General features: G+C 33.6%; 2 protein-coding genes across 3 annotated transcripts in view; one reads left to right on the top strand and one right to left on the bottom strand.

Moving 5' to 3' along the window:
* The window catches only part of IL7 (interleukin 7), a 94,730-nt gene that overhangs the window by 61,079 nt on the left and 19,346 nt on the right, over positions 1-14,305 (top strand). The gene's annotated exons all lie outside the window — the stretch shown is intronic.
* Positions 3,597-14,305, bottom strand: part of ZC2HC1A (zinc finger C2HC-type containing 1A) — a 50,180-nt gene continuing 39,471 nt past the window's right edge. The window contains exons 9-10 of one of the 2 annotated variants that reach the window (XM_047842909.1): positions 10,653-10,760; positions 3,597-5,993 (exon numbers count right to left, since the gene is read on the bottom strand). In XM_047842909.1, the coding sequence (XP_047698865.1) occupies positions 5,828-5,993; positions 10,653-10,760 (274 nt within the window). In that variant the 3' untranslated portion in view covers positions 3,597-5,827. The remainder of the gene's footprint in view (positions 5,994-10,652; positions 10,761-14,305) is intronic. The other variant, XM_047842910.1, reaches the window with a different exon arrangement.

Here is a 14,305-nt window from a genome sequence, read left to right as displayed (position 1 = left end):
CCAAGTATTTAGTATTTGAGAAAGATGCAAAATGGTTACTTTGGTTTGGAATAACCTGGGGTTTATTTTCATTTATTTGTTTTACATCCTCCTCATACACAACGGTAAGAAAAAACTGCGATTTTCTGTAGAAAACAAGTTTTCTAAGTAGGGGGGAGGTTAGATACACTTTAAGATCTTATTATCAAAGTGAATCAATTTTCTACCTGTATCTTACATGGGGAATATTGTGGAAACATTTACAATTTAGGGCTCACTGCTCCTGTTTTTCTTTCTTTAAAACACAGACTAAGGGTCCCATCCTTTCCACACTTCCCGGGTGGGATTGATGATTTTTTCGTTTGTGCCACCACTAAGGTCAACAAATAACTCAATAATCTATCAGGTGCTACCATGTGAGAGATGGGCATGTGCTTGCCAATTTCTACCTTTGATGCTTATCACAAATTTTATGTTTGAAAATAATCTGAATCAAATGGGAACATTTTACCTAAGAATTTAATTGGACAGGAACTCTTATAAATTGTTCTGGAAATGGTCCAAATCTTATCAAATGAAAGGCGGTTGGTTTGAAGAACATCTCATCAGGTGAAGTAAAAGCTTTCTAGGAGAAATCAGAAAGATCTGACAGGAAAGTATAAAATCAAAGATATCTACCTTATCTCCTTACCCAGCATTCCCAGCAGAAAGGAAAGGATTTGTCTTTAGCTGTGAAAAAGTTTAAATATGTAGACAAATACATCTTTATACTTAAGAAAGAGGAGTTACTTTCATCAAGGTTAAGTTATATACTATGGTTGGGACTTCTATCTTCACAGCCCAGTGGGTTTAAAGAAGCCCCATCCTTTGAATACCACTTAACAGGAAGATGCAACACAGATACAGATAATTCACTCAACAAATATTTATTAAGCATCCATATCTAATGTGACAGTTCTGGACCTAGAGGTACAAGAAAGCCCCTGCCTTCAGGGAGCATATATTCCAAAAAAGGCAACACTCAACAAATGAACAAAATTATTACAGAAAACAAATTCTCTGGAAAACAAAGAAAGAAAAAACAAGATTGATCAACAGAGGAGGTATTTTAGGTAAGATGATTAAAGACCCCTTTGAAGACATTTGAAAGTATGTTATTGGTCTCAAAAATGTCAACATGTATCACTGCCAATATAAATTTCATTGATTCAAGTAATTTGCAAAAAATCAAAACAATACTTCAGCTATAGTACATAGTACACTGTAATAGAAATAAATTATGAAAATATCGATTGTTTGACTCTGAAGCTGTATGTTGCCCTTAAGTATAAGCTTTATTTATATATTTTGAAATAATTTCAGATATATAGGAGTTGCAAAGATAGTACAGTGTTCCTGTATACCTTTTACCAAGTTTCCTCTAACGCTAACATCTTACATAAGCATGGTACATTTATCCAAACCAAGAAATTAACATTCTTTGTTGTGGGGGTGGGTGTGTGGTGCATGGTTGAATGATTGGCAGCATCCCTGGTCACTACCAGAGAAATTGAGGTTACGAGAGGGGAGGGATGGGGGAAATGGGTAAAATAGGTGATGGGGATTAAGGAGTGCACTTGTCAGTGATGAGCACTGTGTGATGTATGTATGGATAGATTGTTGAATCACTATATTGTACACCTGAAACTAATATAACAGGGTATGTTAACTAACTGGAATTAAAAACTTAGGAGCGCTTGGGTGGCTCAGTTGGTTAAGCATCTGACTCTTGATTTCAGCTTAGGTCATGATCTTGTGGTTTGTGAGATCAAGCCCTGTGTTGGCTGCATGCTGAGGGTACAGAGCCTGCCTGGGGTTCTCTTCCTCTCTCCCTTTCTGCCCCTCTCCACTCTTTCTCTCTCTCTCCCTCTCAAAATAAACATTTAAAAAGAAAAAACAAAAAATAAAATAAGTAGATGTCACTCACCTATATTAAATATCGTTAAGTTAGGCTAGATGATTTAAAAAAATTCTTATCTTAAAAAAGATTGTAACTCTTGTACAACTAAAATGAAATATTAAAGTAATAGCATAAAGAGTATCTGGTAATGTTTGAGTAATAGGTTTGAGATGCATAAATTGTTAACAAAATGTGAGGGTTAAATATTAAACATTCCTATTAATTACTACCACAATGGTGCCTAAAATGAGCTAGATTAAGGTTCTTAAAAATCAGCATATGGGGGCGCCTGGGTGGCTCAGTGGGTTGGGTGGCCAACTACAGCTCAGGTCATGATCTCACGGTCTGTGAGTTCGAGCCCCGCATGGGGCTTTGTGCTGACAGCTCAGAGCATGGAGCCTGCTTCCGATTCTGTGTCTCCCACTCTCTCTGCCCCTTCCCTGCTTGCTGTCTCTCGCTCTCTCAAAAATAATAAACATTAAAAAAAACAAGCTTACGAATTATTAAAGTCACAACAAAATGAAGAATAAAAACTATCTTTTATAAAGCTCCATAATGTCATGAGATAGACATAGATATATCTATGTTGCGGAGAGGCCTTTAAAATAAAATTGGAAGCTGGTAATATTAAATTATCTAAAAGCACCCTCTAGTGGCAAAAAAAGCAATCCACGTATAAGCCAAGCAAACTTCCATATAATGAGTATTGATAGTAGTAATTAACTAAAAAACTTCTGAAAATAAGTGTGGCTATCATTAACTTGGTTTTAATGATTTTCTACTGCTCAATTCAGTAACACAGTTGGAAAAATTATCTTAGTACTAAAAATATATCCACCACATAAAATACATATACCTACAATGCAAATATATTGCATTGAGTACAAATCAAACATGTTTAATTTAATTATATTAAAAAAATTTTTAATGTTTATTCATTTCCTGAGAGAGAGACAGAGTGCAAGCAGAGGAGGGACAGAGAGAGGGAGATAATCCAAAGCAGACTCCAGGCTCTGAGCTGTCAGCACAGAGCCCAATGCAGGGCTTAAAACTCACAAACCGCCAGATCATGCCTGAGCAAAGTGGGATGCTTAATCGACTGAGCCACCCAGGTGCCCCTAATTTGATTATATTTTTACTAGAGACAGCTCCTGTTTAAAATTTTAAATATGATAGTCTAAAATTACTAAGTATTGATGACAAACCAATACTTTTTGCCATTAACTGTAACATTACCTAATTCGAAATATACATGCAATGTTTTCTATCAATCTTAAGTTCACTAATGTTTTCAACTGCTATATTTTACTGGCCATGAAGAGAATTTACTATGCATTAGAAATCTTGTAATGAAACATTTAGAATACTTTGAAGTCAGAAAACACTGCAATTCAGTAAAGTAATAGCAATTTTTTAAAAAGCTGATGGCACAAAAAAATGGCCAATTAAAAGCTACTTTCTGTCATTTAAAAAAATTTGTATTTAGACTTTGAATATTTTCTTCATATTTCAGTGTGCTCTTATCTTTCTACCTATGTCTGGGTAAAAGCTAAGACATTAATAAAGACCGACTGGAATTTTTTTTTTTTTTTTGCTTCATCTTTATTGAATAGGTTCAAAAATGAAGACAATATTTATAATAAAAAACTGTGAACAACAGACAACAGCAACCATAATAATTTTACTTTTTCAAGCTAATGACTTTCAGAATAATATATAAGCAATTTTTACATTTTAAATTTAAGCTTATAATCATTTTTTATTCTACCACACTGGCAAATACTTGTGAAAATAAATAAAAATAAACTAAATGATCGAGGAAAATTTCTCATAAACTGAACTATTGCACAACAAATCAATGTGAGAATAATATATGTAAGTAATATAAAAATGCATTTAAACACATTGTCACAACATGTTTCATAATTCATAAGTATACTTCACCAACTTACTATTTATAATAATCTCTGGGTTCTAGAATTGGATGATTTTTTTTTACCAACTCATTTTCCATGTAGTACATTGTAACATTTACTTGCTACTGCAAAATTCTGTGAGAAACAAACACGTGCCACTTCTGTTTAAGTTCATTTTATCTACCCTTCCCCTTGGGCAAAAATTATGTGGTCTTAAAAAAAAATAGTGCTCAGTTCCAGGTAAAACAAAGTTTAAAGTTCTTCCTATGATTTATAACAATTAAGACAGAATAACATATTATAGAAATGAAAATCTAATACGTACATTATTCTCCTAAGTTAATTACAGCTTGTTCTAATAAATGGACTTTTTTTAAAGACTAATTTGACTGAATGAAGACAACCAGGAAAAAAAAAAGTTAATAAAAAGTCAGGAAAGAAACCATAAGGAAAATAAAATAACAATTCCCATTATCTCAAGTTTACATACCCTGCCCGAATGAAAAACAAAAACAGAAACAAAAAACAAAACCCCCAAAAACTAATGAATACAATTACAAAGTATAAGCATAAATAAATTTCAGAAAAATTGTAAGCCACAAATTTCTACATTAACCCTTACAGTTGATCACAGTCATAAATGAGAAGCTATAAACTGCCTATAAAAGATTTGCTTATAACTTTATAAGATCAAAGCTCTTTCCATTCAACAGAAATTACTAATAAATTACAGAATATGGCTGCATAGGCGATCAAAGAAATCTGCTAAATACTGTTACATTGAAAGTGACAATGATTAAAAGCTACATTTTAGCCAAAATTAAAGTATAATTAAATTTTTGTGAATGTTTAATTACTAAGTCAACTAATGCATTAAAGCAATGCATTTTCAGTGGGGTTTTTACTGTGATGTGAATGGTGTTTTGGCATTAAACACTAAAAAGAAAATATAAGTAGGAAAATTAGACATTCTCTTGACCTACTCATAACTACATCTAACTATACTTCAAGGGAAATTAAAATTTAAAAATTGCTAATGATTATCCAAATTATTTATTAGGTGAGGTGGTTTGTTTTAAAATCTATTAAAAATAATTGTTTCTAATTACACAGAAAAAAATGTGTGGAATTTTGTAAGGAAATTTATGCATTTTATATTATTTTCAAACTTTGCAAATAAAAAAAGTAGTAAAATAAAACTCTTTAGACATGAGGTTATGAAAAAAATGAAATATGGAGATACAATTAGAATATACATTCAACTAACAAAGAAGTAAAAAAAAATCATTCGGTTATGACTGGAATAAGACACATTTGTATTTTTCAGTCTTGTGTTTCTAAAAAGGAAACTGCATAATTACATTTTAAAGAATGAGTAAAGACCTTTAAATTATAAAATTAATGATATACCGAGTAAAGGACAACCTAGACCCGTGGGGCTTTTTTCCTTTCTTTTTTAGTATTTATAAAATTAATTGTTGGCCAGCTCTACAGAAATGATCTCACATAACTAGTTGTAACTAAAAATATTCTCTTCATTTCCAAAATTTCAAGCATCCCATCCTATGATACTATCTGAAAATAGGCACCGATAATAAATATGTTTGTTCTGATTTTTTGCTCAAGGTAATGATCATCCCTAAAGCTTGAAGGACTGAGCACTAGTGTTTGATTTTGTGGAGGTATGCTTCATGTGCTTTAACAACAATAACAGAAAAGTAACACCTAAGTTAATGATTCCACTTGAAATTATTTTGACAGATGAGTGAATATTTCCTTGAATGGCACAGTTTGGGGCATCAGGTATTTATTATACACAGTATATGTACACAAATATATACACACACACATTACACAGCCAAAGATTATGCTTCAAAAATTGCTGAAAAAAGTATTTTGAATAATTTTAGCATAAATTCAGTAGAGGAAGTGCTTAGCTGTCCAAGCAGCAACAGTCATAAAATTTTAGACTTAGCTTTTTTTTGGACTCTGTTCACAGAACCATTCTTCGAATGCCACATTCACAGCAGAACTTTGCCCATTCTACAGGGTATTTAGTCCCACACTCGTGGCAGAATTTTGGTAAGTGTCCTGTTGAATTTCCTTCCATGCCTTTAATGTTTCCGCCATTAAGTGAAGATACACAGTCTCCATCTGGCCTGAAGAAGTATAGGAAAAAAGTGGAAACACAAAGTTCTTGTCAGTAGTTTTCATAACCCTTAGAAAACACAACATAAAAATATTAAGTACAACTAGAACATTGTTTAACCTCATTTTTAATATTCTTCTAGTTTAGATTTAAAAAAAAAGAATCCCTTTTAGTTAATAATGAAATTCTAAATGTTTTCTTTGGTATTTTATTTGTCCCTGTTATGAGAATCTTTCAGGAACAAATGCCACCACACTTTGCATCTCCTCAATATACTACGTATTTACTACAATGGGAGCATGATGGAAATTTAGGTGTCCCTTCTGCAAAACCATCTCTACAGAGAAAACTGGAACTCTGCCCTGAGGAAAGGTGGAGGTCTTTCCTCCAAATATACATCGTAATAAATATGTACATATAACATATATTATAAAACTAAATACATAATTTCTCCCAATCTATTATGCTATTTTCACTGTATCCATAGTATCTTTTAAAATTCTCATCATTATCATTAGGTCCTTTGCTCTACTTTAGTTACACTAACACACTCAAATTCTTTCATCCTTTATCCCCTGTACTGCAACCCTCATGGCTCTGGACACCCTCACTGTCACCTTGAACTCTGTGTCCCCCTTTGCTTTAACTGTTGTCCATCTGACATGCAGTATATGTTATTTATGTTATGTCTTCTCCATAAGATTGTAAGCTCCCTGAGTGCAGGGATTTTTATCTGTTTTATTATTGCTCTAGGCTAGGATCAAGAGAAGTACTGGACATAAACTCATCTCTCAGTAAATATTTTTTTAACGAGTAAGTGAATGAGTAATACATGACAAGGATAAAGAAAGCAAAGTATTTGGTCTGTTTAAAATGCCAAAGAAAACTTCTCTCAAGATTGATCAACAAAAAAGGAACAAACAATATTCAGAATAAAAGAGGGATGTAACTACAGATATAACAGAGATTTAAAATTATAAGAACAATTCTATGCTAGCAATTTGAAACTCAGATGAAATGAAAGATTTCCTAGAAAAATGTACTTATGAAAACTGATTTCAAATAAACTAGCACTAAACAAACATAATCATTAAATTATGAATGAAATAGTAATTAACAGACTACCCCTCCTTATCACGTAGGTACACACACACATAATGGACTCAGGACAGTTTTACATGGTAAATTCTACTAAACTTTTCCAAAAGAGGGAGGTGAAAAACAATATTCTGCAATTTCTTTTCAAAGGTTGTTTGAAACTCAAACTAATAAGATAATATAAAATTAAAATAAATTTTACCTGTTAACTTGGAAATACATGTAAATATCTTCAAGAATTTCAGCAAATGCAATTTACAAACATGCAATTCAGGACACTTTAGATTTATTTCAGAACATAGGACTGATTTAACATTAGGAAATATATTAATACAATTTATCACATAAACAGACTAAAGGATTTAAAAATATTAGTTATATGTACATATATGATATTAATAACACTCACCACTTATTCTTGATTAAAAAAACACTTAGAAAATTAGGAATAAAAGGGAATGTCACATCAATAAAATGTATTTAACAGAATTCTGTATCAGTCTCCCTCTTTAATGGTGACATGTAAGACTTTTCTTTAAAAACAGAAATGTCACAAGAATGTCAGCTATAATCATTTCTATTTTAATATAACCTAATGTAGCATAAGGTGAGCTCCTTGTTTCTGTGGACACATCTGACACTGGGATAGCTTCCCAGCCTTCTTTAATGAAAACCTTTAAAAAGGTGGAATGCCAGCTGTGCTTCCAGGCCATAGAGCTTATACGCTGTCCACTGAAACCAGACATCCCTCAGGACAAAATGAAAGCTATGTCCATGGACTGTTACGTGAGAAACTCGTTTCCTTTGTGGGACACAGAATTTCCAATTAAACTGATTCTACACACACTTATAAGATCTTGTTCTTTCACACCCAAGCTGTCACTTGGACAGTCAAAGACCAGCTCCAGGATGGGGGCAAGGATTTCCAGGAAAGAGACACACCTGACACTTCTTGCTATCATTCCCTATTTCCTGTCAGTAATCCCAATGCCAAATGTCATATATTACCATGTGACTACATCTAGCTGTGCCTCCGGATGAGCATTTCAAGAGTCCTGGCTTAGAGAAGAGGCATGAGGAGAGGGGAAGGCAAAGTTGAGTTTCTAAAGCTCCACTTTGTACAAGTCCAACAAACCAACTCCTTTCTCCCACAATGACATTAAAACCCAAGCCTTTCAACAGGAAAATCAGTAAAGCTTCAAATGTAAGTGCAGTGTCAGGGTTAATTTACCCATTTGACCTCTAGTTTCCTTTGTTTATTTACCTGTGGAGGTTTCCTTTACTTTTCTGAGAGCTAAGCTATACATTCAAAAGGATATTTGTTCCATTTTGTGTAGTTATTTCTAGGTATTTTGGGTGGAAGAACCATCCAGAAAATGTAGTCTCTCAAACTTGCAGGAAAAGATATCTATGAGATTTCTTCATCTATTATGGTTGTAATTATTCTATCTGGGTAGGGTAATAAGTCAAGTGAACAAGGTTCAGGGTTTCCTATCACATATCAACCATTTAAAAAGAAAGAAAAGAAAACCAAAAAAAGAACCCAAACTCATTTTTAATGGATTTTTACCCCTGATTGTTGACACTTCTTTTGTCTACCTCTTTAGAAAGATTAAATGATCTTTTTATTCAAGCGCATGTATTTATTAAGCTTTCTACTTTATAAGAGAATGTTAATTCTACACTCAGAATGGCCCTATACTTACACAACAACATAGTACAGCCACATGTCAGGAATCCAAGAAACATTAAGTTCACTTCTTTAATACTTAACATGCATCAAAACCTCAGCTGAGACAAACAATGTTTATTAAAGAATGTAGCTGGAAAGGTAGTAATTCGCCTATTCATCTATTGCTCTCATTCCATGTTATGCCTAAACATCACTCTTAAAACTTTAAAAATCCAAACCAAAGAATTCAAACTCTCTGGGAGGGATGTGGACCTGTTCATTTTCAGAAAGTTCCACAGGTGCTTTGTTCTGAAGGGTAACAACCAAGATTGACAGCTAGGATTTAGATACTTGAAAATCTAACCCTGCATTAAATCTAAATAATGGATAACTGTGTATGTTATATACTTATAACAAAAGCGGACAACATATATACCTATACATAACAAATATATATCACAATAATTTTCGGTGAATTCATGTTATAGGCCTGCATTGAGGGCATCTTAAAACACCCTATGAAATTCATTACCGTATTTACAGTGGAGATGTTAGTTAAGAAGTTATCCATTGGATGGGGAGGATAAATTAGAAGAAGGTGGTCAAAAGGTATAAACTTCTAGTTGTTAGATAAATAGGTACTAGGGATGTAATGTACAACATGATGACTACAGCAAACAGTGTGACAGATAGGAACGTTTCTAAGTGAGTAAATCCTAAAAGTTCTCAGCACAAGGTGAAATCTTTTTTTTTTTTTGCTTTTTTCCTTCTATCTGTGTTAAGAAGATGGATGTTAACCGAACATATGGTAATCGTTTCAGAATATATGTAAAAAAAACCATCATGCTGTCTGCCTTAAACTTATCCAGTGATGTATGGCAATTACTTCTCAATAAAGCTGGAAAAAAAAGTTATCCATTAAATTACTCAGTTCCTCTTTTATAAGAATTGACAGGCAGATTTCTGAGGCCTTGAGACTAGTGCTTTCAAAGAGAAATAATTTTTGTTTTTTAAATATAACATCAATCATGTAACTACTCTTCTCTTCTCCTGTACTCTGGCTGCTACAAAGTTTGGACCCAATTTATGGCCAAGGGCTAAGCTGTGGACTAACTTCATTCCTTTTTTTGCTTTATCTTTTAATTCTCATTTTTCTTTTTCCTATTCTTTCATTTTTATACAATACTGTATCTCAACATGTATCTCTGTATATTGCCTTAAAGCTTTCTGGAATAGTTGGAATATATATATATATATATATATATACACACACACACGCACACACACATTTTTATATAATATTGTATCTCAACATGTATCTCTGTATATTACCTTAAAGCTTTCTGGAATAGTTGTGATTGATACACACACACACACACACGCACACACACACACACACACACACACATACTAGCTGTAACTGGAAGGATTTCATTATATGCTTAAACATGGAGTGAATGTCAAAGTTGTACAAATATTGTGACAGATAAGAAAGGGAAGTACATGGATATTCACAACCTCAGTAGGGGAATTTAAATGTTTTAAAATGCTGCTGAAAATTACAATACCAGTGGTATAAAGGGTCTAAGACTCAATTTGTTGAGGTAAAAAGAACTATGTTGCACTTAAAATTAAGATATAAAATACCAATGAATCCAGTGAAACTGAACAGATTACTTTAAGCATTTACAACATTAGTAACTACAAGGTATAGGAAACTATTATTTATGCCCAAATTATTTCTTTAGTGTACAGCTTAAAAACCAAACTAAATCATTAGCAGTAAAGGAAAATTAGATTTTCTATTAACAATCTGATACATATTTTTGTATATGGTCCTTAAAAAACTACATATATTCATTTTTATTTTAGTTCTTACAATCTCAGAGCTAAACATACCTGGCTATGTAGCTCTCAGTATATGTTTTTCTTTTGTTTGTAAGCACACCTGAAGCAGGATTTCGTGCCAAACTAGGTGGTGTGGAATTTCGAGGTTTGATGTTAGTTCTAAGAGAGAAAGAGATGACATAATGAAAACATAAAAAATAATAAGCATTTATTTCTCATATTGCTTATTTGCACGATTAGAAAAATAATTTGAAGCTGTAGAGAGGTGAATTCAAAAGATTAAAATACAAGTAATTATTTTAAATCTGAAAATAGTTAAAGCTAAGGATAATCCAAAGCACTTTGCATTTACTAACAGTATCTTGATGGCATATAAAATCAACTATATATATATATATGTTACGTGAAATTTAAAGTTAATAATTCTGAAAGGCTTCAGGATTTTAAAAGTTTAAATCTATAGTTCCTTCAAAATAGAGATATTTGTTAAATGCCTATGAATACCTGCTAAATAATACGTTACACATTATGAGATGTGGTTAAAAAAACAAGAAAGAGGGTGCCTGGGTGGCTTAGTCGCTTAAGCATCTGACTTCGGCTCAGGTCATGACCTCACAGTTTGTGAGTTCAAGCTCCGCATCAGGCTCTGTGCTGACAGCTCGGAGCCTGGAGCCTGCTTCAGAGTCTGTCTCTCTTGCTCTCTGCCCCTCCCCTACTCATGCTCTGTCTCTGTCTCAAAAATAAATAAACATTAAAAAAAAAAAACAAGAAATATTAGCCAGTATTAGCCAAATATTAGCCAAGAAATATTTAATAATTTTCAATAAATGAAAGCCTACTCTTGGAAATAGCAACTAAAATAAATGGGTTAATATAATTTCCCCCTTTTAAGATTTAATCTAGTCAACTACACAGCCTGGACTATCTGGTATCAGTAGACGAGTTCTGGTTGGATCATCACTGAATTCCCTTTATGAAATTTCAGGAATCAAAGAAAGCTTAGACGGTTGAATAACAATACAGTGGTAAAAGTACAAGATTTGGGATTCAGATGAACCCGGATTCAAACCCAAATTGCTACTGACTAATGTGGCAGTAGCAGGCAACTTGAGTCTAAGTTCCCCATTTCTAAAATTAACTATCATCAGTTTTCTTATAGAAGTTATGATATGCCAGATGCAATTTATATAAACATTCAGAAGAGTTGACGATGATGATAATACTATTTTATTATTGTTACTACTACTACTAGTTAACATTTACAAAATGGTGCTTACCACATTTGGTATAGTTATATTTCTAATTGCCTTCATATATAAGCTTACTTAATCCTCATAATAATCCAATGAAGTAAACAGTATTAATAACTCTACTTTAGAAATGAGGCAACTAAGGCAAAGAGTGGTTAAGTAACTTCACCAAGGTGACACATTCAAATGTGTTGCCAAACAGATGTTAAAGAGCTAGTTCCTTCTCCCTCTTTAGAGATTTAGTCAACTCTTTTCAGAGATATCCAATGTTGTGTCACATGAACAAGCAGAATACATTTAAAAATTCCTTTAGATGGTAAGTTCTTAAACAATGGCTGAAATTCTTCCTCCTTAGCGAGCAAAGTTGGAGACAGTCTCTGAAATAGCTACCTCCAAAATAGACATAGGTAATAACAACATCTACTGTTTTTCAAATGCCAAATATGATGCCAGGTACTATACATACTTTACTTTGTTTAATCTTCACAGAAATCTCAGAAGATATTATTATTCCCATCTTAAAGTTGAATAAACTCATACTCAGAGAAATTAAGTAAGCTGCAAAGCTACAACATGGCCACAGTATTTGAACTTGAATTTAGATGGATTGTTACATTTCTTATATCAATATGCAATGCTGTCATTCAAAAAGAGGCTGCTTTCAGTAGTTACTTTAAGTTATTTCTAAACTTTGGGACGCCTGGGTGGTTCAGTCAGTTAAGTGTCTATCTCTCGGTTTCAGCTCAGGTCATGATCTCGCAGTTCGTGAGTTGGAGCCCCGCATCAACTCTGCGATGCCAGTGTGGAGCCTGCTTGGGATTCTCTCTCTCTCCTTCTCTCTCTGCCCCGACCCTGCTCTCACTCACTCTCTCTCAAAATAAGTAACCTATAAAAAAAATAAATAATTTCTAGACTTTGACAAGAATCACCTTGGTGTATGAATGGGTTACCCTGGACCCTTCAAATGGCGACTGACAGTCTAGCGATGAGGTATATATACTCTTATATAGCCAGCCCCTCCAGGGATGTTGCAGAACTGCTACAGTACCTTTTTGGGAATTCAATCTCTAAAAACTAATTGCCAAACAATGGCAATTCCTCCAGTGAGAGTCAGAAGAGAAATAGGAAGGACACTTTTTTTTTTTTTTTTTTGGCTCTAAAACAAAGTCTTGCTAGAAATCCTATTACCTTCTTATATTATGTACATGAGATACACAGATAATACAAACACACCTATAGATATACACATATAACCTCACCATATCAATGAAGTTATTCAAATAATTAGAAAATTGTTTTAAAATTAGAGACAAATTAGATTATCAACAAGAATCATCATTATGAAATATCAATCATGTACTTTTAGTAACATCTTCTAAGAGGTGGAATCTGAGTATCAGGAACCATTCTTAGGAGATTGGGAAAAACAGTCTTGATCAGTACTTAAAACATGCTGCCCCAGTCCCACTTGGTCAGCACACTTTTGCTCCTGGCCAGAGTTTGAAAAGTGCTACCCTTATTCTGTATCTGTAATCTGCTTGACCTAGGTCACACAATAATAAAGAAAGTTTAATTTTGGAATTATACTTACTCTACCTTGCCGCCAGTCACTGTTTCTTTGAGATACACTTCAGAGCAAATAGAGAGCAACAGGAGTACTAAGAAAATGGCTCAGGGCACAAATTCTTCCTTCTAGGATTGATCACTAACTACTTAAAAAGAACACATGGTTGCTGCTAATATCTCAAAGACTTCTCCCATCTTTATTTTACTTTATTTTACATTTAGTTAAATTTATTCTTACTTTTCATACATGGTAAGAGAATGCTGTAGCAGGCATTGGTTTAAAAGTTAAGTAAGTGAATTCTGATGAATAATACACATTTCAACTTTAATAAGTAATTTATCAGATTCTGATTTCATCATTTTAAAATGAGAGGGCTAGACTTGGGAGTTGGAGCCCAAACTAGAAAATCCTGAAGACTTGGGGCGCCTGGGTGGCTCAGTCGGTTAAGCGTCCGAGTTCAGCTCAGGTCACGATCTTGCGGTCCGTGGGTTCAAGCCCCGCGTTGGGCTCTGGGCTGATGGCTCGGAGCCTGGAGCCTGCTTCCGATTCTGTGTCTCCCTCTCTCTCTGCCCCTCCCCCATTCATGCTCTGTCTCTCTCTGTCTCAAAAATAAATAAAGGTTAAAAAAAAAATTAAAAAAAAAAAAAAAAAAAAAAAAGAAAACCCTGAAGACTTATGTGGAAGAGTTCCAAGATGACTGCCATCAGCACTTGCCACTCTTCTCCGCTTTCTAGGCCAGTATAGAGAGGGGAGTGTACCTGGCAGTGTCTTATCCTTTCCCAGTTTCATGTGTTATTTGTAACCATGTAACCAAAAGGATGAGAATTCGTGGACCAAATGTTTTCTAAAATCTTTTTTCTGCCTTTTTATAATAATTCATTATCTAA

The sequence above is a fragment of the Prionailurus viverrinus genome, chromosome F2, assembly GCF_022837055.1.
Source record: "Prionailurus viverrinus isolate Anna chromosome F2, UM_Priviv_1.0, whole genome shotgun sequence".
NCBI classification, from domain to species: Eukaryota; Metazoa; Chordata; class Mammalia; order Carnivora; family Felidae; genus Prionailurus; species Prionailurus viverrinus.
The sequence above is the reverse complement of the archived record's forward strand: the minus strand, read 5'-3'. Positions and strand labels throughout refer to the sequence as shown.